Genomic DNA, 26,165 nt, shown 5'->3' on the forward strand with positions numbered 1-26,165 from the left:
TTGAGATAAAACAAACTGCTGATGTTCTATTCCATGGTAGCTTCATGTGGAACAGGGGAATCTCTGATTATCACCACTACCAAGATTAATGGACTCTGCTTTCCTTACACCTTTGAGAAACTGAAAAGGACCAAACCCACCATTTTTGCATCCTTCTTGTGACTTCTTATTATCCTGGAGGGCATGAAGAGAAGAACCAACCCCTCAGCTATTCTTGAAAACAGCTTCTCAAAAGCCTTAAACATAAAAGCTACACTGTGCTTTAGCAACTTGTAGGAAAACATTAACAGTTCAGCACTGGCCAGTAGTTCACTACAGGCTTTATTTTATTTTAAGACTGAAAAAAAAAAGAAGAAAAAAGCTCTAGATAGTAACTTTGTCTTTCAAACCATTTCCTGTAGCCTACCAAAGAGCTCTGTGAAGTGAGAGGGAACTGTTGCTCAGGGAGTAGGAGGTAATAGTGTTACATAAAGTTGCTAGACAGGCTGCCAAGGTGTAGCACAAGGTAGTTTGAAATGGTATTATGGAAATTTTCCAGTATTAGCCTGTTCTGATGATTTTTTAAACTTCTGTTTTAATTGCTTTTCCTAAAGCAATTTGTACATAACAGCTTTCTTATTCAAGAGATCAGCATTCAGTGTCTCATATAACTACACCAAAATATTTTTTATAGCAGAAATAGTTTATGTGGGAGTAGACAAATATTTTAGAAATTCTACCTTGTAGGGATTATAGGCCTTCAGAACTACTAAAACCAGATAACCCTATATTTAACAGAAACAGTTCAAAACATGAGGAAAGCAATGGCTGAAGAGTAACCTCAACAGCCTTGTTAAATAGATGCCAGAGTGATGATTACTGATCACAGACCAACCCAAAACTCTCAGCAACCTGGCAAGAGGAGTCACAGCAGAGCAGGGCTGTCCTCCTGTCAGACAGGGAGGCTGCACCACCTACTGTCTCCCCAGGGAGGGTGAGGTTCTTGCTTTGAACTCTGTCCCCTTCCACTGAGAGAAACTCCCTTACAGGGACTGATCAATCCAATTCACTTACAGATTCCACAGCAAGCCTCCAGCAATTACAAGCACTGTACTTCCAGAGTAGTTAAAAATCCCCTCACCTTCACTGACTGGAAAGGGCTTTAGGAAAACTACTTCAAATTTTATCATGCTCCAGTCTTCCATCCTTAAGCTACTAGATAAAAGCTAAGTAATATAATCAAGGATATGATTCTTTCAATTCAAGATCATCCTATATCAATCACTGTCATTATTTGGGCTCTAATTTCATGATCTTTTCTTATCTTGGTTTTGTTGATTTGTAAAATGAAGAGTCAGAGCTGAATTTAGCAATGAAAAAATTTATTAAATACATGTTTCAAAGTTTAATCCATATTCCTAGTGGAAATTCAAATTTTATTTAAAGAAATTTCTTTGCAAAGCCAAGTTAGCTGAAAAATAGCAAGGAGCCAGATCAGATTTCATTTCATCACCTTCTTTAGCAGTTTGCTTAGAAGCAAGTCTCCAGGTCAAAACCAGAATATTAACTGAAGAACCATGCTATTTTAACTACTTAGGATTAAGTTTACAATCCATCTGATTTCTAGTAATCAACCATGATATAAAATAACTTAAAAAGATAATGAACAGCAGATGAGGGACATCCCACTTTGCATGAACCACACATCTGTTGTATTGCACTAAAGACACAGATTCTTACACACATTTATCAGTACAGAAGACCATGATAGCAGTTACTCCAGAATTAAAATATATATATTTCTCAAATCACATCCCTATATCAACAGTAAAAGCACATGTCTAGACTCATACTTTTATAGCTCTAGATTCAACCCTGATTCAATTAAAGTTCTGTATTAAACATTTTTCTCCATCAACATGACAGTGAAGATGGCATCTAAGAGTGAGAAAGAGCTACCAACAGTTTAAGATTAATAAAGAAGCCTAGTAACTTCACACTTTGATTTATCAAATGTTATTCTTTTGCTTTATGAGGCAACTTACTTATTTTCTTGAATAGGGTAAAGCCTCTTCATACTTCCCCCAGCCTTTACCAAGAGGTGTACTAGCAGTGGATGCTACTGTGGATTTCAGGTTAGCCAGCAAACCTCTCCTGGGTTTCTGTTTTGATTCCTCTGCAAAGAAATTTTTTTTCTGTTCTTCAAGCTCTTTTTGCAGGGAAGACACTGTTTCTTCAAGCTCAAGAACACGTTTAGCCCAGTTCTGAAGACTATCCATTTCTCGATCCTATGAGGATAAGGCTCTGTTAAGTATGTGAACACTCCATGGTCTCTCTCTTTCATGCAGTTAATTTTCTGGTTCACATTATTTTATTAAACCCATAAACACCCTTGTTATTGCAGTGTCATATGGCCATTCACTAGCCATTTCCTCTAAATTACATCAAAGTAATTAAAAACACAGCAAACTACAGGGCCATACAATCTAGTTAGAGACCAACTCTGACTGAGAGGCTGATGCTAAAATGCTTTGCCACACTATGCAAAGAATTGATGCTGTTCTAGGAACCAGATAAAGGTAGCTTTCCTGCCTTGCAATTTCTGAAAGCAAAACTGGGCAAATCAAAACTCACATAGCATAAGTCTGCTAACCAGGACTGAGTAAATGCTTTGAGTGGGCAGAATACAGTGTTAAATACACCCTTTAATCTCTGTGGTTAGCAAAATCACCTTGCTATCAATAAGGGATAGGAAGGTAACTTCCAATTAAAAAGTTCAAGTCAAATAATTTTCAGTCTCAGATTTAAACTAAAAAGTATGCAGAAAGTAATCTAATGTTCAAAGAAAGACATCAGTAAGCAGTTATTATACCTGCAGATTACAAGTGAGACATAGATTCAAAGTGCCAAGAGTTGAAAAGTTTCATTTTTTTGTTTAGGACTCTAGTTGATATATCTGAGGTCAGATGCAGTCAAGGAAGTCCCTGCTTTTGAAGGAAAGATGGCTATTTCTGTATTAAACAGTTTATCTGCCCATATATCAGTTTGGCCACTTCTGGCAGGACCATCAGTAGAAAGCCATAGATCCTTAGGCCTTATTGCAATGGCATTTGTGCACTGATACCTTGCTTGCCTCAGCAACATGCCTCATGATGAGTTCTAAGGAGTATTTTCTTTGCTTGACAAGAATTCATGACATCTTCAGATGAGCAGGCTTTGTCAGCAGAGTTACCCCATTGACAGAGTCATTCACTTAAGTTGAAAAATGAGTTTTGTCTTACAAGATTCAGAGTCAAGTAGTGAAACACAAGGGCTCTGAGCTCATAATTCAGGAAGTTAGGCACAGAAAATTGCTAACATGAAAACAAATTGCTAATTTAACAGTGGTTTTATATGTAAAAATGTGCAGAAGCAGCCAGTACAACTATAGATACAAGCCATGTTAAAGTTGGTTTTAAATTACTGACTAACCTTGAGCATGATTGTGTGCTTCAGTTGACTGTTTTCTTCTGCCATTTTTCTGTAGCCTTCATTAGCTTCTAGCAGGGTTTCATTTAGTTTCTGTATTTTAAACTTCAGAGATTTTATAAGCTGAAAACAAAGCCCATACACATGGAAGTTCAGAACAGCATGTTTTACACTAATTTTGTTTATGACTAGAACAGTGCAAACTGCAAGATCAAAACAAGAAAGTCTGCTTCTCTCAACATCCTCTGTCCCAGCTCATCCTTTCAGGTGATAAAATGCAGCTGGAGCATTCAAAGACTGTTGAGTTGAAGCTACTGTGATTTACAGAGCTGCCAATCAAAGAACAGTAGCACAGACCAGTGGAATAGCCTGCTCCATTTCAGTAAGAGTGGTTTAAAGAACACTTTTGTCTCATTAATACTATTCACACTGGAGCACAGTTAGCACAGAAGGCCTCACCTTTCTGATGGGAAAATTAATTAATTAAGCCTAAGCCCCAATAGGCAAAAAAATTCTGAAGCAGAAAAATAGATGTTAATAGATATTATTGTTAATTTACTTCTACAGAGTTGCTAAAAAAACTCACAGCCTTAGCCCATTTAATGGCTGAATGGGAAGAAAAAAGTAGTGAATTACAAATCACACATGCACTCATCTTTGAGGCAAAACAGCAGAAAGGCATTGATGGAATGAACTGGTTTAAACCATTCTCACTTCAGTTATTGCCAGGAATTAATCTCATCATTCTAGCACTTTCTAGCCACACAAAACAATCAATAACTGTTTCCTCACAACAAGCATAAAAGCCAAACTTTCACCAAAATTTGAAAGTGACATGGGAAAATAAAGTAGAGCTCTCAAAAACAGCGCAAAACAAATCCTACAGCCGTAGCACAAGACATTAAGCTTGGTAAGGAAAAAGTTATTTTTGGAGTATTCTTTCTTAATAGAAGGGGATTTAAGTTCACTTTCTATTTACATGGCTTATTAGAACCAGCTGGAACTATTTATCCAATCCCTACTCATATTTGATATTAGAGAAAGAAGCAACACTTATGTCTTTCCTTCTCCCCATATCCTCTTTAAACATGGGAAACAAACTGTATCTTTACAAGATCATCAGTCAAGGAGTAGAATGAAAATGCATACTTAAAAATTATTGTTTTCCATAATTCCCACCTCTATATGGTACTCAGAGCACAGCGATCTTGTTTGAAGAACAGAGATATTCACCTTTACTTAAGTTTAGGGTGATAGTGGAGTTGAGTACTTCCAGAAAGGACTGCTTTAAGGCATTATTTTTTATTTTAGATCTAAAATCTAAACTATTGCCAGGTTCTGTAACTGTTCCCCTATGCAGAAGCAGGCAGCATTTCAGGAAGGAAAGCTCTGAGGTCATGGCAGCAATATTTACAATGAATTCCAGCACAAAACTAAACATACTTCCTTACTTCCAACTCGCACCACATTCACCAAGACTTGTTACAGTAGCAAATGGTTGTACAGACCAGAATAAAGCCAGAACAGTCTCTGGCAAAAGTCATCCACAACTGAGCAAGGGCTTTTTTTGGATAAGCTCAATGCCCATTTGCAGGAATCTTCATGCTTTTGTCTACAATGCACATCTTTAAGCATTGAACCATGATAGAGTTCACAATCTTTATCCCCAGAAAAATACTAAGCAGGAGCTACCTCTTCCTTCTCTTCACATTGTTTCTGCAATCCTTCATTGGCTCTCTTCAACGTGCTGTCCATAAGATCTATAAGAAAAATAAGGCAAAAGAAAAGTTTGTTTATACACATTACGAGGAGTAAACTGAACTTTGAATACCCAGATTACATTCCTACCTCGTTCCATGTTATTTTCAGAAGTCGGAATATCCGAGCTCAGGCTTCCCAGAGCCAACAGCCTCCCTGACTGCTCATCAAGTTGCCTTTCCAATTGCAGTATTTTCCTCTCTCTATCCTGAAAAAAAAATAAGGGCATAGGGTAGAATTTGCATTTCTGCTTATCTGATGCATTAGTGTGCATCCTTCAATTACACCACACGCATGTGTAATTTTAAATTATTTCACAGGTTATGGTTAGGAAATCACAGTAAGGGATAACACTCAGGTCACAAAAACATCTAGGAGGAAGTTTTTTTACAAAGGAGTCAACTCTTCCAGTCTGAGCATTTTCATATGATATTAAAAGTAACCATATGGCAGAAAGGAAACTTTAGCATGTCTGTGCTAAACATTGTTGCAAGTTAGCTTGCTAACTAAGGAAAAAAAATACTTCACAGAGCTACATTTTAATCTCAAATCCTTTCCCAGTATCTGTCAGATTGCTGGTGTGGTATTTCAGAGTGAGAAATCAAAAAAGTGGCGTCATCAAGAAAAGTTATTCATCTAATTCTGATCTTCTGAAGCTGCCCACTCAGATTCATGCTGTTCTCTTCTTTTGTCAGCTAACCCTTCTACATCTCAGGGATTTCAGTAGTTTCTTATCTGACTTGCTACCAAAAGCATCTTGCTCTTAGAATTTTCCCTTATGCAGCCTCTTGGCCAGTATAAGAACACTATTAAAACTCTTTTTGTCCACTGTAGCATAGTGTATAGCTAGGATTTGACTGAACACAGAAACAGAGTCCAAGTGAGGAAAAGAGATAAATTTGAAGGAGATGGAAAAACATAGGCCATTACATAATATGGTGTTGCTTGTCAGCACCTGAATGGAGAGCTGTAAAAGCAGAAATATTTCTATACCACAATCTACAAGAGAAACCCACTTCTCAGTTCTTGAAAGGAACCTGTCTATCCATAGAGTGTGATGGCTTATCAGTTCCAGAACAGGGGAGTGCAGTGAGAAAGCTCCTCTAGTGGGCATCACAGCTGTTCTATTCTTCCACTAAAACCTTCTGAAAACAAGACCCACAGGGCCCATCTGCTGCCTGGATGCACTTAACCATCTATGCAGAGGTTAGAAAACTGAGTTGCTCATAGCTAACCTGGCTGCATTGCAAAAGGAGTAGCAACTCACTGATGCCAACCCTGAGCAATTCTATGTTTGAGTACATTCAGGAGATTCAGTTCTCTCCTGCATGAAGTTGGATTTTTCATGGGTTTCTCATCCCACAACCCTCCCACCACCTCCAGACCAGTTATAATTAAAATAGCTATCCTGTAACAAATTCCCCATCACCATCTCAGAGTAGCATTGTAATCTACATCCTATGATGCCAAAGATCTCTAGAAAGCCAGACTCCTGTATACATCACTTCCCTGGGTGTTCCAGTCACTGCACCTTTATCACATTGCACCTTTATCACAAAGATAAAGATTACTTGGATTTAACTGAACTGTGCCCTCAAAAATCAAGAGGTTTAGGTGCTGCACTATAGGTGGTGCCAGACAAAAAGACATCTGTATGCTTATGGTGAGCATTGAACACAGAACAGCAAGGCTGAACTGCTAGTTATTTTCCTTGTTTAGTGTTATATCCAAAATCCCAGAGTGATTCTGTTAAAGAAAAGCAAAATTTACAGTTAAGAAGCTAGAGCATACTTTAATAGCAGTCAAGTCATACCTCAACTTTCTCTTGTTCAGCTAGAAATTCCTCTATGGGGACATAATGCTCTTCAATTTGTTCCATTGCACACATATATGCATGTTTCTTAATGGCTTCTTTATACATTTCAAATTTGCTCTCGAGTTTTTCTTCATAGCTGTCTTTCATGTCTTCCAAGCGGTTGCTGAAGAGAACATGTTGGTTATGTATAATATAACTTAGTTATGTAAAATATAACTAACTTTGCATTCCAGCTAGTGCATTTGACTACATGTATTCAACTGAGAATATTCAAGTTATCTCTCTAATCAGAAATAGTGAAACAAAAAGACAAAAATGCACTTTTTTCCTTTTGATCTTAATGATCCTACAGACTTGCACCAAAGTGTAACTTCTACTTGGCATATACCAAAGAAATGCTATAGAAGAACACACAGTTAACACCTGTCAGAAAAAAAAATATAGAAATCAAGAAAATCCACCAACATACAGCAACAGAAGTGACCACACCCATTTAGATGTTATATTTGAAACATGCATCCTGGGGCCATCTTTCACTTTGGTTTTGGTTGGTTTTTCTTTTTTTCCACTTAAGATAAATGCCAAATCCATTTTCATAGAATCAGAAAATGGCCTGGGTTGGGAGGGACCTTAAAGATCATCTAATTCTCACATCCCTATCATGGGATCTCACATCACTATCATGGGGAGGGACACTTTTCACTAAACCTTTCCAACATGTCCTTCAAACACTTCCAGGAATGGGGCACCCACAACTTCTCTAGGCAACCTGTTCCAGTCCCTCATCACACTCACAGTAAAGAATTTCTTCATAGCAACCAAGCTAAACCAACTCTCACAGTTTGAATTCACTCCCTCTTCTCCTGTCACTACATACTCTTGTGAGAAGTCCCTCCCCATCTATTATTTCAATACTTCCCACATTACTGTCAAAATTTAAAAACATGCCCCATCAATGATGCAGAAAATCACCTCAGAGAAAAAGCAACAATGCTAATTCATCTGTTTGGCCAAAGAACACCAAACAATTTTAAAGCTAGTGCAGGCGTTAAACCATAGTGTGCTCAGCTGGCAACTTGGTGCTAGTTTTTTAAACAATTCAAACAGCAGGAAACTGATTTAAAGAAGAGTTAAGAGGAAGTGAACTCAACTTGAGGAATCTGGACTTGAAAAAAAAATTCCTAAATTAACATCAATGCAGGGTTCATAATTCATAAGATAATTCATAAAGGCACAGTAATAGATAGTAAACTAACAGTGGCTCATAAGTCATGCAGAGCAGCTCAAAAGAGCCATGAGTCAAACTACCTTAAGCACATGCATGCATATTAACATGACAGAGTGTGTTTTGGAAAAATAGCCTCAGTGGGGTACCTGTAGCAATCTTCCACAGCTGCTAAGTAGCAATAACAAGCCAGGACAGGCTCCAGTAATTACACATTCAGCAGAGGAAAGTTGAAGAGAAAACAGCATTACTTTTTCACTGTAAATGGGAAGAGGCTGTTCTGAACAAGTTTAATGCTCTTTCTTCCCTTTCCTTCTGAGGTTTTGAAATTGTGCAGCCCTGTCTTCTCTAAATAACACCAGCAGAAATGTCCTGAATATACACCTGTATGTACACACATCCACACGTGTGCATTGACACCCATGGAACCCTTTCAGTCTCAAAGCAGGCTGCAATGGGACTTGCCTCCAGGCTTCCTCTGTTTCCAGCAGCTGTCGAAACATTGCTTCTGCCATCTCTTTACGGATCTTCACCTCCAGAAGGAGCTTACTTCGCCTTTCTGCAGCTACCTTCTCCTTTAAGTCCTCTGCAGCTTTCAAGAGCTCCTAAATTTAAAATATTTCACTTCAAAAACCAAGACTGAAATGCATATTGACATGCATCTCAAACAAAATATTCTTACAGGCAGACATCCAGAGAGGGTAATTTTTACAAACATGTTTTTTGGGGGTCTGCACCAAAGTTTAAATATTTTCCAATATAAATTTCTACTGCAAATACATCCTGTGTCCATCTTGATGGTGTCCACTATCAAAAAGTTCACTTCTGTTTTGGCATTTAAATATTAGTTTGTACAGCATAACAACATAAAACCTATTTGATTTTTACAAAAGATTTGTACTTTGATTTGACACTTGATTGCTCTTAGATTGTTTATCTTTGTTTTTGAAATGCTGCATCTTAACTTGTTACTGCTGTTTCAAAAAAAAACGCACAAAAAACTAAATTATGTTATTTTAAAGATATATACTGCTTCCTTAGTCTTCTTGTTGGGCAATCAGTTGAATTCCAAATTTAGCACTTGACCTAACTAGAAAGCCACAGGACATCCTTCCACAGCTACACTGAACTAGGCCACTCAAAGTCTAGTCAGTCTGACACTGAACAGAAACTTAAACTTCCCATTTGATGCAGCTTTCAGCACATCTCTTATGCTCAAACAATATTAGAACTAACAGAAGTGCTTTCTTGGGTGCAGTTCTAAGTAGACATGCATTTACCTCATGACTCAGAATGGTGATGTCCACTTCCTCTTCTGCAGAGGTTTCAGTACTGTCAGCAAAGTCATCTACAGATGTGTTAGCATCAAAGTGCATCATAGGTTTGCCATCACCTCCAACTAGCTTTGGTGGAAAATAACCAAAATTTTTGGGCAGGATTGTCTGGATAACCTGAAAAATCCAGAGATTATTTACTAATGCTGTCAATATTGTAGGTATCAGGATACCAGGAAGAAGTAGCATGAATGCATTGGTGTGTTTACACAATATTTAATGATTACATGAATGTCAACAAAAGCTTACATGCCTTTTAGCAGAAAAAAGAAGAATCCATCAATGTAACATGATTCTTACATGAACATAAGACTTAAGTACTCTAAAAAGAGTGAAAATGGAAATATTATCTGCTAGCAAACTTAGCATACTTGTCTAGAAAGGTGGTTTCTCTTCCCCTAAAATATAAGGGTTTTGGTGTAGTTTCCTGCAAAGTTAATGAAAAGCAGAAAATCCCTGCAACATTGCTCCTTCCTGAAACAACATGACTAAGAGTCAGAAATTCATGTTATTTACATAAAGACTTTAAGTAACTATGCCATAGGACAGCATATCAGAGAAGTTTTTCTCCACAGTACACACTTATAACAAAAGTCACACCTGAAGAGAATTAGAATGATCTTCCTCTCTGAGATCATATTAGACATACTAATACAGATTTGTTACAACATGACAGAAATCATCTGTGGCTCCAGACTAAAAAATTACTTTATTTCTGCCATGAAACACAGCATAGCCCACCATCCCACTCCCTGCAAGAAGAAGCTTCAGGGAACTTTAATGAGGTTAAGGACAAACATCAACCCCAAGTCCTGAATTTAGGGGGAGATTGAGATAGAGAGCAGAATGAGGCCCCCATATTCCAGGAGGAAATGGCCATTGACCTCCTGCAGCACAAAGACACACACAAGTCTATGTGGCTGGATGGGATCCACCTAAGAGTATTGAAGAAGATGGAGGAAAAGCTTGCCAAGACACTTCTTTATTATTAATTATTGGCATTAATTACTTACTTTAGCCAAATAGGAGCAATGCACTTGGAAAATATCTCATTTAGACTACAGAAGATGATGATACTTTTACCACCACCAACTGTCCAAGAAGTTGTTAACAACTCATCTTGTGCAACAGATGTTTAACTGCGCCAGGTTAAGTAATTCATCAAAACTTAAAATTGAAATCCTGCATTTGCTCAACTATATGGTATAAATCAGTCATATCTGACAGTGCCCTGTGCTTTACACAGAACATCAGTGGTGTAGAACTGAACAGTCAGACAGCTGCAGTTGTCTTAACTTCTTATAACAAATAGGTTTGAAGATGGGCAAGGCTACTAGGAGCCTTTTAGAGGGAGGCCACGTGCAGAAGAACTAATATGAATAATCAAGAATCCAAATCACACTAAAATCCAACCTGATAATTTCACAAATCACAACAAACAAAAAAAAAAAATGCAGAATAGCAGAAAAAAGTAGATATACTCTTACCTGTCTGGCTAGAGCTGAAAATTTCATTACATGCAGTGTTTCATCATATGTGGAAGTATGCTGATTGATGTTTACAATCATACAAGCTTTGCCTTTCCCACAGAAAAATGGCTGAAACAGACGAGTCAGCTTACTCTCTCTGAATGGAATATAGCTTGGCTTCATCCTCAGGGAGGGAAAAAATTAAAATTAAACTGTGGGAAAAAATTATATTGTGGGCTATTGTAGCTCACATTAATTCTGTTTCTCCTTTTCAGGAAAGGCATCCAGTAGGATGCTCATATTCAAGCCTAAGGGATTTTACATCCAAGAGCAACATCTTTGCTGGATTTCATAGGCTTTCTAACAAACTGAACTATTTAAAAGTAAAAGTAGCATGGTGTCTGCATCACAGTTTCCTATTGTTCCAAAGCAGATAGTGGAACAAGCTAAAATCTAAGTACAGGTCATCTATCAGCTGCCTGATGAATATACCTGTATAATTTGCAGGTGGATGTGAAGATGACAAAACTGAAGCTTTGTACACAAAGTGCATTGCTCATATATATTCACTAAAAAAATGTTGACACTTCACTGCAAATTACCTTTTTTTGCTCTCCACAAACACCAGTTATGGAGAGACGGTTCTTTGCAGGTATTACAGTGACATCCTAATAAAGAAGACTTAAAAGATTTCGTAGGTCTCCAATTTTCTCTGTGCAAACTGCTTGCAGAAATACAAGGGGATACTTAGTGTTTCCACCTAAAACTGAGCATGTAAATAACTTGTCACTTACTTTGGGTTTTGATTTTGCTTCAGTGCTGCAATGCACTTTCCAAGGATGTGAAGAGAATTATTAATATTTCCTGCTTCTTTTAGTCTGTCTCCAAAGACATGTGTTTTATTACACCTCTCTGAACCAGCCAAGTCACAGAAGGACAACCTGCATGAAAGAGTTATCCAGAACACACACATGAAGTCCTTCTCAGCTCACCTTAGAGCTCTTTGCTTGGCTATAGAATTATTTGCTGCTAAACTCGGGCTACTGAATTGTCCCTCGTGGCACTATAGGTTACAATCAGAAAATCAGCCTGGATAATCAAGGAATTCAATAAATTTTACTTTATATTAGGAAAGCTGTTGAAATACAGGAAGTTCTGGAAGTTGGATAATTGATGTGACCATACCATTACTCATACATAAACTTATTTAAATAATTTGTAAGACCATAACATTTCATACCGCTAGAGTAAGTACTATACAAATCATTAAGGCACCTATTTCAAATGTATGAAAACCTTATGTTCTTTATCCTTTCCAGCACAAGATGAAAAGCTTTTTTCTTCCTTAAGCAACATACAAACTCTGTCATTCACCTAACAGCTGCTGCAAGTTTTGCCAGGGGGATACACTATGACAGAGAACAGCAAAAAAAAACCAAAACAGATGCAGTCATTTTCTCAAGTTATCTTATCTTTTCTTAAGAGTATTTATCACTATAACATCTGACATTTAAATGTGTTACCTCACAGTGAAGTATATTTATTACCATCCCTGCTCAGCAGAGTCAAGGGAGAAAGCAGTAGGAGCTAGGATTGAACTAAAACATTCTGTTACAGGCTGTCTGTATCAATTTTTCTCTATCAAGCTAAATTAATCAGAAGAAAGACAGACACACCATCCCAAAAAAAGCTATCTTCTGGCCTGAAGGCCAGAAGATAAGGCTGCTTCCCCTAAACCAGGAAAGAGCAGAGACTTAAGTGTAAGGACTTAACACTGCTCTCACAGGACACACTTACATTGGAATTTTACATTAATGAGAACAGTTTTCAAGCAAATCATTTGATGGTCCCTTTCTTACTGTACATTGGACCATGGAACAGTCTGAGATCATGCCACCAGAATTCTTTTGGGATGAAAGATTTTCATTTACATTCTAGGAGCACACTAAATGTGTTGTCACAAACATTTGACCCATGAAGTTTAGTCTGGTCCCAGGGCAGAAAGACAGATTGGCACAGCTTGGCCCTTCAGCAGCAACTGCTGCCCTCCAGCTGCAGAGATCACCCTCTATCAGCCAGACACTTTAATTCTGCTTACCAGGACACATCATCTGGTGCTGCATGGTCTTACTCTGCCACCACCTCCCCATTATGTGAGAAAAGACATTTTCCTCAATTTACACACTACTGACAGAGCTGCTCCAGCAAAACCTTAGAGTAAGAGACAGGAAAACACTTTTGTGCTTGTCCCTGTTGAGCTTCCAGTCAGCTTATGTGCTCAGTGGAGTTCTGATTTCCTCCTCAACTCTCAGAGAATTTGTTTACTATTAAAAAGTTCAGCAGTTTGGCATGCTTACACCTTAATTTTTTCAAAATATTTACATTGCTGGTAATCACATGAAGCATTCACTTACTCTGACACTCCAAGAACACGAGGCTGATGCTCATCAGTTAGCTTGAGTAGCCTGATGGAAAATATACTGTGACTGGAATGGAAAAAAGTTCTTTTTAATAGTCAGTTATGAAAATTAAGCAGTCATTGAAGCAAAGTAAAATTTGTATGCTACAGAAAGCTCAGTGGTGAGAGAGGACAAGAATTAATTCACTAGTTATCTTGGTATATTAGTTACTTTTGCAATGCATTCATTCAGCAGCAAAAAAAGCTTTATTTTATGACTTTCTATTTCTTTTTGCACAGGAAAAAGAAAAATACCACATAAAGTCTACAATCTGTCTTGGAGAAAAACACCAAGCCAGTTCACTAAAGTCTACTGGTCAAAAGAAGAGTGGACATGTAGCTACTTCATATAGAAAACCTTTGGCAGTACCTGAATTCAGCAAATCTGAAGGATTAACTTAGAAACAAATGGTAGGGAGAAGGGAATAAGTTAAAGTTTTACAGTCCTGTAATTTTGCCTACTTCAATATGCACAGTTACTTGTTTGGTTTTAAAATAAATCTGTTTTCCAGAAAGGTTGAGTTTATAACACTTGAAAATCCAGTAACTCTGGTTTAGAAAACAATCTACACAGGCAGTAGGGCATGCTGTGTGAAACCAAAGAGAAAAGTCACAAAACCAGAAGTGCCCAGTTTCTCTGATTCATCAGGAAGCACAACTCACAAACTTCTTTAGCATATTCCTCAAGCAGTGGGCATTCTAGGCATAAAACTCTGTAAGAAGAGCATGAACTTTAACAGTAGCTGTCTTTAGCTAACACAGAACAAAATAACTCTTTTTACAGAAAAAAGCAGGCTTAGTAACACTATGATTGTATTAGCTAAAAATAAAACACAACCCTTCCACACTTAAAGGACAAATTATTAAGAGGTCATTAAAATCAAGAAAGGAGGCACTTTCAATAGAAATTATACAACCTCCTCTATTTCCTCTTGCTCCATCAAAAGCCAGTTTCTCCCTGATCTCTGTCCAGAGCTGGATAAAAAGGTAGGGGTTTAATTCTTAAGATACCAAATATGCTCAGCTTGAACACAGCAATCGAAAAGCATCTAGAAAATCCAGCAGCACTGCAAGACACCACATGAGCTGATCCTTCCTATATCCCCCAGTGGCAGGCTCCAGGTTTCCAAGAATTATACTGCCAGTTATGAAAAATTAACCAGCTTTTCCTTCAGCATCCTCACACATCCATTCTCACTCAGCACCACTAGCATTTGCCAAGATGCATAGCCCTGTTGGCACTCAAAAATGAACATGATTTGATCTTTTTGGTTGTCCAAAGACACAAATAGCAACTCAAGTGTAGCTACTACTAGTCACAGAGTCTCTCCTGGTTTTATTTCAGAGAGAATTTGATAACAAAAGCAGAATAATCAAGTGATGTATTAAACCATTATTGAAGAGTGATTCATTTCACACATATTCTAAAGTGCCCTCCCTTCCCCACAAAAGGGACAGAGTGTGCTTATAATTAGAGGAACAAACCTTCTACTTGATTGCTCATTCATTCTAGTACAGGCAAAGCTTCGGTTCTTGTTTCCTATTTTTAGTAGTCTGCAGCCTTCTTCAGTGCTCTGAACATTAATCCACTTTAAATCTGCAAAAAGAGATCTTTTACATACATTTCTGATCATCAGAGAAATTCTGTGCAACTGCCCAGGCCATAAAACAGTATTATTACCTTTAATGTAACAATTTCCTCCTTGATCCTCACAAATCCTTAAAACTCTGCGCCTTTGAGGTTTTGATGTAGATAAAATACTCAATAGGTCGTACACATATTCATTGTAAATTTCACAAAAGGAAATCCACACAGATGCTTGTGTTCTTTGCTGCATATTGGTCTTATGAATGTCAAGTGGAACCAAGTTCTTCTCTGCTAACCCAAAACAGAGGAAGAGTTCAAAGATCAACTCATTGAGAGAGTTTAAATCAGTATATAGAATCTTCTAAAAGGACCTATAGAACCTGCTAAAGGAGAAGGCTTAAATTCATCTGTGTTGTACAATTAAATACACATGGATAACTTCAGCTTTATCCAAAAATGTTCAGACTTCTCAGCAGTCATCTGTTACAAGAATATGCCCAAGTTCTAAGATGATGGCCTTGCTTTATCACAGACTTCCAGCAGTTTATACATTTTATTTGCAAAACTAAGTCTCCCTCTTCCCCCCAAATGGAGTGAAACTATCAAAATACTTTTATATTGTTGCCCTTTCTCCAGAGGAAGACAAAAATTTGGTTAAAACCTATATATATTTACTTTGCAGTACAGTATAAGGATTTTTTTATCCACTGGTAATAACCCACTAATATTTCTTAATTCATGTTATGTTTTTCCCCACACATGACAGTTTTCCACTTTACCTAGGGAGTTAGAAGGGTAATTGTCTGAAGTACAGGTAGAAGAGTCCAACTTCACATCACAGAAATTTGTTATTGTATTTGAGATGCTCTCTGTCTCCTTGAGAAAATAAGAGATTATTAAACCCACATGAACAGATGATGAGAAAAGCAGAAGTTTAAAATGACAGCAATTCCAGTACTTGAGATTTAAATATTGAAGTGATATTAAGTGTTAGGCCACCCTTACTCTGGCTGAAAGTAAAATGTATTTAATAGTACTGAACTATAATCAATAACTGCTCTTTCCACCACATGAATTATTGCTTGCTCCTACTCCCAGCAACCAGTTTCAGTGGCCAGTTGCTGCTAACATTGGAGACTTAACTTCAGAGTCCTAGGAGAAAAAGGATTCTGTCAGACTGCAACAGCTCAGAGTGCCTTTATGAGCCATTGACCAAATCTGAGCAGTGCTTCAGTCATCCAAAAGAACTGGAGAAGTTTCCTCCATGAGTACTGCCAAGGTGGTAGGACTTCAATTATCACAAACCAACACGCTACGTTGCTTTAATTCAGACTGAACTAAAAGGCCATGAAATACAGACATAGTTTCTTTAAATACACACATTTGCTGAATTTCTTTACACCAACAGAACTGTTTTAAATCTGCCAAGATTCACCAAAGCACAGCCTTGAAGTAACGGCTGGAAAAGCTAATGTAACAAAGTAGGAACTCCCACTAGAGCCCAGCATCTCTACATACTACCCCTCTCTCCATATTTCATAGGCCCCTATAAATCAGGACATTCACCCTGATTTCTCTTTCCTGACAGAGGATCATCCTGCAGTAGGAGGGAACAGATCCAGAGAAGCAAACCCTAGTGTTAGAGTTATTCAAATGCAGCACTAACTTGATCATGGATTGGCTGCTGATGCCAATGTTACCCACTTGGTACACCCAAACCACAATTCTTACAAACAGAGAGGCACAACGCCATACTTTGAGGTCTTCCATTTTAAAAATAAATAGCATAGAATAGAATTACAACAAAATCATACAAGTGACCATTTTGCAGAAGCTGCACTGTCTATATGATTGTTTCTTGAGTATTAGAAGCCTAACCACAGCAGGGGTCCTCTTCATTGTTTGTGAAGTGCCAAGCAAGATATGGGACTGACACACATGCATGTCAAAAATGCAGTGGAATTTAGAAAACCCAGCCCCACATTACTTGTGCATGTGGTAAGTTTTCATAAAGGTATTGTGAGAAAACTGAGTGAATTAACTGTTGCTATACTACTTTTCAAGTGGAATACAGACAAGAGCATGAAGATACTAAAAAACAAGTGGGAACAGGAACTGACATTGTTTGCCAACAACAGAAGCTGACATTTAATAGAAAATACAATAACAGGTGGGAATAGGAATGCTCATAAAGCATCTTTTAATCCAGTAAAAAACAGTATTTAACCCCATGAAGAGAACCAGGAAAGGGAAGGAAGGGAGGGTAAGAACCATGCTAAGCAAGAGTTGTTGCAGTACTGCAACAATACTGCATACAGAATAGAAAGTAGGACATTAAGTGCTGCAGTAACTCAGAGCAGTTAAAACTGGGAGAATGAAAGGAACAGCAAGCTCTCTCTGTGAGATATGTAAACTGAGCCTGGGAAATGAGCCTACAGAAATCCATGTCAACCAAAGCCAAGCCCACCAAATCCTATCTGCTCTCAGATTACAGCAGAGGGAGCATCCAAACAGTGATGCAATTCATTCATAAGCTATCAGAACTGGGGATGGTTGAGCTACCTCTATGGAAGCATTGTAACACACAAACAGGGTTCTGTCACGTAATAGTTTCCTGATTCAGCTTTACCTGTCCTTCTGATAGTGGAGTGTTGCTCTCTCTGCACTGCAGTGCATCAGCATCTAGACCACCTACTGCAACATTCAGTTACTAAGCTACAAGTAAGTCAGACTGTGACTTAACAGAATGAAATATTTTTATAGAGTTATCTTCAAAATAAGATATTGACCCTTTGTTCCAGACCCTGGGCTCCTGCCTGTTCCTCTTTTATGGAAGCTACAAGGCTGTAGCTTCCATAAAGTTTTTGAAGGTATTTACTTACTATCCTCCTAACCATCTCAACTTTTCTTTAAGATGCCCTTCTCCTCTATGTTCATACACACACTCAGAGACACTTTCAAAAGAAATAGGTAATCTTTCAAATCTTTTAGATTTTTCATCTGAGATGTTTCCTCAAGAGTTTACCAGACTCGCAATAAACAAAATTTTGGGTTGCAGGATTTAAATTAAGCAACAAAATTTAATGTGAAAGTTAACATATGAATTTGAATCATAGAATGATATTTTTTCAGGGTTAACTGGAGTACTTAAACAAGGTTAGTGTTAAACACTACAGAAAAAAGAAAAACCAATCACTATTTCTGTACATCCCAGAATTAATTTAGAGTTGCTTTGAATGATAACCAGCTGAGCCTACTGCATCCTGGGATTAGATGCACAGAATCACAGTTCAGGGGAAAATGTCCTGAGCAAAAGGAATTTGACAGCAAACTGCAACTCAACTTAGAAGTATAAAATAGTCCCAGGTACATGGATGTCCACTTTCTGGTGAGGCAGTTTCTTACCATAGAAACAGAAATCACTAGATAATAAGAACAGGAGGGTTGCCACAGTAAAGACTCCTCTATTCTATCTACAGTCTTCAGAGACCAGCCTTAGTCATATAACTATCTCCTAAGGCAGAGAAGAGTCCTTTTAGGACATTCATTCTGTGGCATCTCCCTTCACATGCTGAGTCAGAAAGCTTCACTGTGAAGTTCCATAAATCACAGGTTTATAAACTTTTTAATCTGCCTTAAGACTGTCTTCCACCAAAAGAGACTCTCCCTGCCTTCTTCACTGCCTCTGCTAAGACAGTGCCATCATCTCTCCTGAGCTAGTACAAGCATTTGAATGACTGCACCAGGATCCAGCCTGGGAACCCAACCTGCACAAAGAGCCACTTAACAAGAAGCAGGTTTTAGTTAGATCATGCAGCTCTCAGACTTTTCAAAGGCTACTGTCACACAGTGTCAGAACTGCTCTCTCTAGAAGTTGAGATTTGGCTTTGTGATGGTTTTTGGTTTGAACTCTGTGCTGCAGAAAGTTCTTCCAGTTTACCCTGAGCTCCAAAAATAGCCAATTGCCTTATTATTCCAAAATTCACCAAGTATGCATACTGTAGATTTTAACATATATAAAGAATCAATAGTGGAATAAAGACTTTTAAAACTTCCTGTCTTACAGAACAGCTTTAAGAAGCATTTGGTCACTGACCTCTTTCAGTGATGCAAGAATAGCAGTTTTTAAGGCTTCTTCTTGCTTAACTTGTTCATCTTCTAGTTTCTTAACATCATTGCTCAAATATGGTTTGAAGTTCATCTTCAGGTAATGTCTTCCTCTTATGTGGTTAAAAATCACATCAAGTGAGCGAGGTAAAATACCAAGATCTTTTGAAGTCCCTTAAAAATATTTAAAAACTAAGTATAAAGATTCATGTAAGCTTGTCATTGGCTTTGACTCGGGTTTTACACATGCAAATATTTTATACCTTGGATAGTGAATGTCTTGCCTGCATTTGTAACTCCATAAGTAAACACCAGTCCATTCACTCCATTAATATATGCTCTTATGATATCTTTCATTGAGCCTTCAAAAAATTCACTCTGAGTAGTTTCTGGTCCAAAGACCTAGGATAAGGGAAAGAAAGAAAAAAGGAGTGACAAATGGTACAAAGAAGTTTAATATGCCAAAATATTGAGTACTGATTGGACATGACTGATTTTTTCAGAACAAGCTGGGTAGGAGACACCAGCTTAATTTCCTGTCTTGCCTGAACCCTTCTGATTCAATGTTTTCTGTTGGGTTCTCACAGGATGCCTGCTTAATTCTGAGAGGCACTCAGGCTTGCACTCATTTTTGAATATTTTCCTACTCCTAAAATAAACTGCTCAGAATTCTATTGAGAACATGCTGTTCAGCATACATTTTCAAGAGCTCTGCTGGTGATGTGAAGCTCCCTCCTCATTCTTCACCAGTTAGCCACAATTGATGAGAAAAATCAGCATTACAATGGTCTAAATAACTCAATCTCTGGAACTGTTTATCTTTTGGCACTGTAAAAACAGAACTTCTTGCAGTAGGCAAAGCTACTGCAAGAAATTTGAAAGAAATTTGCTTGCGGAATAGAAGTTTTAAGCAGTTAAGCTGCTATTCTTTCAAAAGGAAGTTACTAAGTGACATGCTTACATAAATTCCTACAAACATAAGGTTTCTGAGATAAAAGCATCTGCAGGAACAGCAGAACTACAGTAAGTTTGTGTCTACAATATGTTTCTGTAGCATCTAATCAAAGGAAACCACAGACTGCCAAAGAAGCTTCTTTGTCTCATCTAATAGGCACCTCCATGGTAATACAGCTTTCCTGACACCTTATCAGTAATTAATAAGCAGAGTTTTCAGGGTTTTTTTTAAAAAAAAAGGCAAGTACCACATGTAATTAAAAAAAATCATATTGCATGACATAATACAAAATTCAGCTTTCATTATAGTGAAAAAAAACAAAATCAAAAATTTGAAATAATTTGGCCTACCTGAGAAAAGGTGAAACTGTGCACAGCATGACCAATCCCTCTTTCACTGTTTTTCATTGCAGAAGACTCTTTGGGTGCATTAAGAATTACTGTCTGTGCATCTTCAATAGTTACACAACCCTTAAAAAAACAAGACAAGGTAAACCAAAGCACAGCACAAAGTTAATCAGGAAGAAAGCTAATTAAAGGGGAAAAAAAAAAATGAACATCCCCTCCAACAACCCCCAAAAGCCAAGTGTCTTCATCCATTTACCAGAGCTACAAGAAGTGCCACAATTTACATTAAATGTTCAATTTACATTAAATTATCATCTCAAGGCATGTCACTACAGAGATATTCACTTCACATGAAAGCCAGAGTACAGACAAAGTCAAGGCAATCCTTTGGGGTTTTCTAAGAGGTAAAAACTTCTACTAGTATTCCTTCCAGCAACTTTACCTTGGGAACACTTTCTAAACCCTTGTATTTTGTGACTGTGACTTGCACAATCACTACAAGAATAAAATTACATAGAAATATACTATTTTTCCCCATCAGTCATTTTCAGACTAGGAGCAGAAACAGACTAGGAGCAGAATTAACAAAGTAAAGTAAGTTACCCTTTGATTGATAAATAGTGTTACCAGTACTGAAGGAAACTGAATTAGTTTCAAGTAATTTGATTGCTATTTCTCAATTAAGTAAAGGTGAAACACAATTACCAAACACTCACTAGCTTGATAATTGTAGGCTGCGGTGTTGAAGGAAAATTTATTTTATACCAGATAGGCCACCAAAGGTGCAAAGTGAACTCCCAGTATAGCTTAACAATGTCTTGATGCATCATCTGAAAGGACTGATTGTAACTTAATCTGACATTTATGTCCAGAGACTGGCCAGAACTTCTAAGATCAATAATCCATGTGTGGTGTGTACATAGGAAGAACTGCTGTTCCTAGGAGCCTCAATTAACAAGTCTGATTATTAACTGATATAGAAGCTCTGTGCCAGTAATTAACTGGCAGAGACCTCACAGCAGCCCACAACTTGCTCACAAGGAAACAAAGATGGGCAGGCACTGATCTCTTCTCTCTGGTGACCAGTGACAAGACATGAAGGAATGGCCTGAAGTTGTCAGGGGAGGTTTAGGTTGGGTATTAGAAAAAGGTTTTTCCCCCAGAGGATGGCTGCACACTGAACAGGCTCCCCAGGGAAGTGGTCACAGCACCAAGACTGCCAGGGCTCAAGGAGCATTTGGACAATGCTCCCAGGCACACAGTGTGGCTCTTGGGGCTGTCCTGTGCCACAAGTTGAGCTTTGATGCTCCTTGCAGGTCTCCTCAAACCCAGCTTATTCTGTGATTCTGAGAAGCTCTAAGAAACTGCTTTCTGAATTCAGACCAATCACCTGCTCCCTGTGCCAGGCTCTGAACTTGTATAGTCTTTAACATTTCTCCCACATCAGCAGGGACAGGAGTGCTGTCAGATGTACTAAACCCCAGAGAGCTACAGAATAATCCAGGATGTGCAGCATGTGCCATCAGCTGCCACCAACCCCACAGAAGCCTGTGAGTAGAGGCCCAAAGCAGTGAGATCTGCAGAGATGGAAACCAGCTGGTAACAACTCACTCCACTTGTCTCCCCCAGCTAACCCTGCAGGTAAGTTGGCAGGAGCTGCACCATTTCTGGCACTGAACACATAATTTATATCCAAAAAACACAACTTCCTACTTTCCCACAGGTGACTCTGGAGAATTGCTGACAGGAGTACAGAATTTCACCCAGAGCTCTCACGCTTTACTTCCATAAATCATTATTTCTATAAGCATCAGCTGATCAGTTAACCTGTTGATTGTCTTTGTTTAAAGTATCAGCCTGTAACTATAAGAAATAAGTTCTACTCTTTTTTTTGTGCTACAGATTTGGAACAAAGGTGCTTTCCTGAAAATTATGAATGGCAAGGAGGAATAAGACCTAAAAATTAAATTGATCTGTTTGATTTAACAATTAGGAAGTGAGGCTAACTTGACTGTTTTGTGTGGGCTTCTTCCATTTGTTACCAAGCATTTTCTTCTTGGATTCAGGTGATAGTAAAGAAAGTAGTAAAGTATAGAAAACACTAAAAATGTTGAACACTAAATAGTAAAGTAAAGAAAACACTAAAAATGTTGAAGATCTTTCAATCATTCTATTTTTGGAGGCTGAGAAAAAAGCCTTAATCCCATGCAAAACAAATTCTACAGCTAAAAGGTTGGAAGTTCAACTATTTCAGCCTGAACTATATGAAAACAAAAAAAAAAATTTGGACAAACTTCAACGTTCACTTTTTCCTCCCTGCTTTTAAGAAATGTCTCGCTCCAAAGAGGAATGCACTAAACAACTCCTGAAACAATTTGATTTTGCAAATCAATTTACACTTGGAGCCAGCTCAGACTGCAGAATTTACCAAACTGGAAGCACTGTGGAAGTACACACTATTCAAGGAGAGCTAAGAAAAGGCAAAGGGAAGTCGGGGGCAAGGGAGGGGGGAAGAATTATCCAAGTGAAAACAATACAAAGGTTTCAACTCTGGTAGATCAAAAGCAAGAATGCATTTTTTAAAAGCAATTTGCAAGAAGCAAATAAGAACTAACACTAAATCCTTCTTAGAGCTCTTCAAGCTGACCTTTCCTCAATCAGACAGCCTGCAAAGACAAGGGCTAAGAGATATGATATAGAGATCTTGTCCTCCAAAGACAGCTAAAGGAATTCTTTGCATCAGTGATCACACTGAGGGGAAGGGGAGCACTTCTAAATGTTTGTACATGTGTGTGTCTAAAACACTGAAGCATCCGAATCTGACAGTGTAGAGGTTGCAGAAGATTTTTAACAGGCTGATCAAGAAGTCACTAGGATGAGGTAGGAGATTATTCAAGCATTTCAAAGAAGCTTAAAGGTCAGATATTCAAATTATGCCTAGAATTGCATAATCTCTTCCATGGAAAACTCTTTGGTATGTTGAGCACTACAGAGAGGTGACACCAATTTTTAAATAACGTCCCCAGTGAAACTTTGAAGAGCTACAGGTGTGCACATCTATATCATACAAATTATTAAAAGTCATGGGGGTGAGAAAAAAAAAATATTGCATCTATCCAGATGCCAAATAATTCTACATAAGGGCAGTACATGGCTTATGCAAAAGAAAGTTCTGCCTTACAACACTTTGTGTTGTCCAGGGGAGGGAAAAAAAAAAACAAACCACATTATTCCTTAGTTCCACAACAAACCTGGGATTCATGGCTTTCAAGCTCTGCTATAGAAAAGGGCCTCACTCTCAAGAAGACTTTCAAAGGCTCATACACCTATTCAATAAAAAGAAGAAAGACACAAAACACAGTTATAATTGTCACTTTTTAAACAGAACAGCCCCAAATCATATCAGCATACCATCTGATACAGTGTTTCCTATTTTATATTAATGCCTTACGTTTTCCTTTCATGTCAAGCTCAGACTCTAAGCTTTTATTTGCCTCTTTCCCTTCTACTGTCCTCAAGTAACCCTTCTTTAGTGTGCCCCCCCTCCCCTCCCTTTAGCATTCTTTCACGACAAAAGCAGTATTTTGATTTTACAAGAGCACACTATCGGAGGCACGAACTGCAGTGCTTCCACCTTCTGGTCTCCCGCTGTACTGAATTCAAGCTGATTTATTCTAACAGCTGCTACCCAGCACTTTCATTTCCTATGGAGCATTAGCCCCGAGTGACACATTCCTAGCCCCAAGAGACCGCTTCCTTGCCACCATCCAGGCACCAGACCCTCATCTTCCTCACAGTCACAAGCAGGAAACTGCTCTCAGTTGCTCAGGTGGCCTCTTCCATTCCCCAACCATTATAAAACAGCCTCCCCTCCCAGGTAAAGCACTGATAGCAGGGAGCATTTTAGAGGGATCCCAGCACTCCTTCCTTTCTCAAGGAGTTTCTGTCTTCACTTTGGCAACGTTTCATTCAGCAGATGGATTTACTAGAACTCTCCACAGCCCTGTCATGACCAGCACTAATCAGGCAAAGTGAAGTCACCTGAGGAAAAGTCACCCAGGAAACAGATCCCTCTAAAAAGGCAGAGCTGGGTATATTATCTCCTGCTCGAGCACAGCAGAGCATTACAGATTTTTATTTCCAAGCACCCAATGAGCTTTCGCATCAAGGATCCATGTATTTTTTAAAGCTTATTTAAAAGAACACTACAGTCTCACTACATTTAAATTGCAATTACTGAGGTCCTTTCCTTTTTTTTCTCAAAGTTTAGCACATCAGATGACACAGCATTAACCATGTGTCTGCATTTGGTGCAGGTTATGACCCGTGTGTAAGCAAAGAGAAATAAGCAGAAGAATCAAACACATCTCAGGGGAAGAGGAGTACAGCAGTTGTCACCAAAGAAACATTTATTAAAGCTTAAAAAAAACCCAAAATCCACCAAAAAACAACCCAGCATCAGCAGAATGCACCTTGTAAAACCAATGCACACCTGCTGTTCCTCTGTATTAGGCAATAGTGTTGACGCCAAGGGTGAAGATTTACCCTCTACACTCAGAAAAGAAACCGATTCCAACACATCACACACTTTGGTGGGAACACAGCTTTTCCCCTCATCAGCCATCGTTCTCTGCAGAGGAACTTAAAAGGAAAGGGGAAAGAAAAAAAAAGCCCATCATTTTCTGAGAGAACGGACAAAAATACACGCGGAGCATAACAAAGATGGGGGCAGCTCGTATATAAACAAGCACTTCCGAAGAAAACAGGGCAATCTGGAGAAGTTTGGGGAGTACGACCTTAAAAAAAAAAAAAAAAAAAAAACCACCTGGCAGGTTATACTAGGAAAAACACACAGGGGAAAGCCTCAGCTGGACACTGCTCTCATCCAGCTACAGCTCCCTCCCCGGCAGGCTCGACACCCGCAGGCACCGCGGCCAAGGGCCAGCCCCGCTCCCGATCCCGGCTCCCATTCCAAGGAGCGCCCCCGGAGCGCTGCCGCTACCTGGGCGCGCGCGGGAACCCGCGAGCCAGGCCTGCGCCAGGGTGAGGGGGGCATTTTGGGAGGAGAGGCGGGCGCTGATTGGCCGGGCGCGGGGGAAGGCGGGCGCTGATTGGCCGAGCGCGGGGGAGCAGGGAAGGCGCGGGCAGGGCTCCCTCGGGCCGGCAGGGGGCGCCGCCGCACAGCGCACGGCGATGGAGCCGCCGGCTCGTGAGGGAAGGAGGGAACGGGGAATGAGGGGAGCGGGATGTAGCGGCGTGTGCTCGGTACGCAGGGTTTGCTTATCGTCCTGAGTAAGGCACGGCGGTAACGAAGAGCTTTGAACCGACAGCCGGGCGGCCAGAGGAGGGAGGTGTTCTGCCTGGAGGAGGGGAGGCGGGAGGATGGGCGGGGGAGACGCGGGTACCGAAATGTTTCCATCCGAGCGGGTTATATAAAGTCAGCGTGGGTGTTACGTAACTGTCCCGGCGCTGCCGCGGTGTAGGAGTAGAAAACGAAGTGAGGAAATAAATGAAATCGTGAAATGTGCGGGTCACGCGAAAGCCCGGAGTGTGCGAGTCAGGGACGGCGGGGAAGGCAGGATGAGCCTGGAAGTGCTCCACAGTCCAGCGCCTTCCACAAGCCAAGGATTGACCGACCCTCCCGGTAACAAATGTAAAACC

At 39.2% G+C, this 26,165-nt stretch overlaps 1 protein-coding gene across 1 annotated transcript; it reads right to left on the bottom strand.

Moving 5' to 3' along the window:
* Nucleotides 1-683: 683 nt before the first annotated feature.
* Nucleotides 684-25,461, bottom strand: LOC139587540 (kinesin-like protein KIF20A). The gene is given in 19 exon segments (XM_071421974.1): nt 684-764; nt 2,025-2,267; nt 3,451-3,570; nt 5,140-5,207; nt 5,296-5,413; nt 7,019-7,184; nt 8,712-8,851; nt 9,527-9,697; nt 11,068-11,233; nt 11,844-11,990; nt 13,464-13,535; nt 14,993-15,104; nt 15,189-15,383; nt 15,875-15,971; nt 19,192-19,376; nt 19,466-19,604; nt 20,508-20,627; nt 23,756-23,830; nt 24,997-25,461. Coding segments are annotated over 19 exon segments (2,547 nt in total). The 5' UTR covers nt 25,129-25,461.
* Nucleotides 25,462-26,165: the final 704 nt, after the last annotated feature.

The sequence above is a fragment of the Agelaius tricolor genome, unplaced genomic scaffold (assembly GCF_023055355.1).
Source record: "Agelaius tricolor isolate 1412-34295 unplaced genomic scaffold, bAgeTri1.0.p SCAF_2, whole genome shotgun sequence".
NCBI lineage: Eukaryota > Metazoa > Chordata > Aves > Passeriformes > Icteridae > Agelaius > Agelaius tricolor.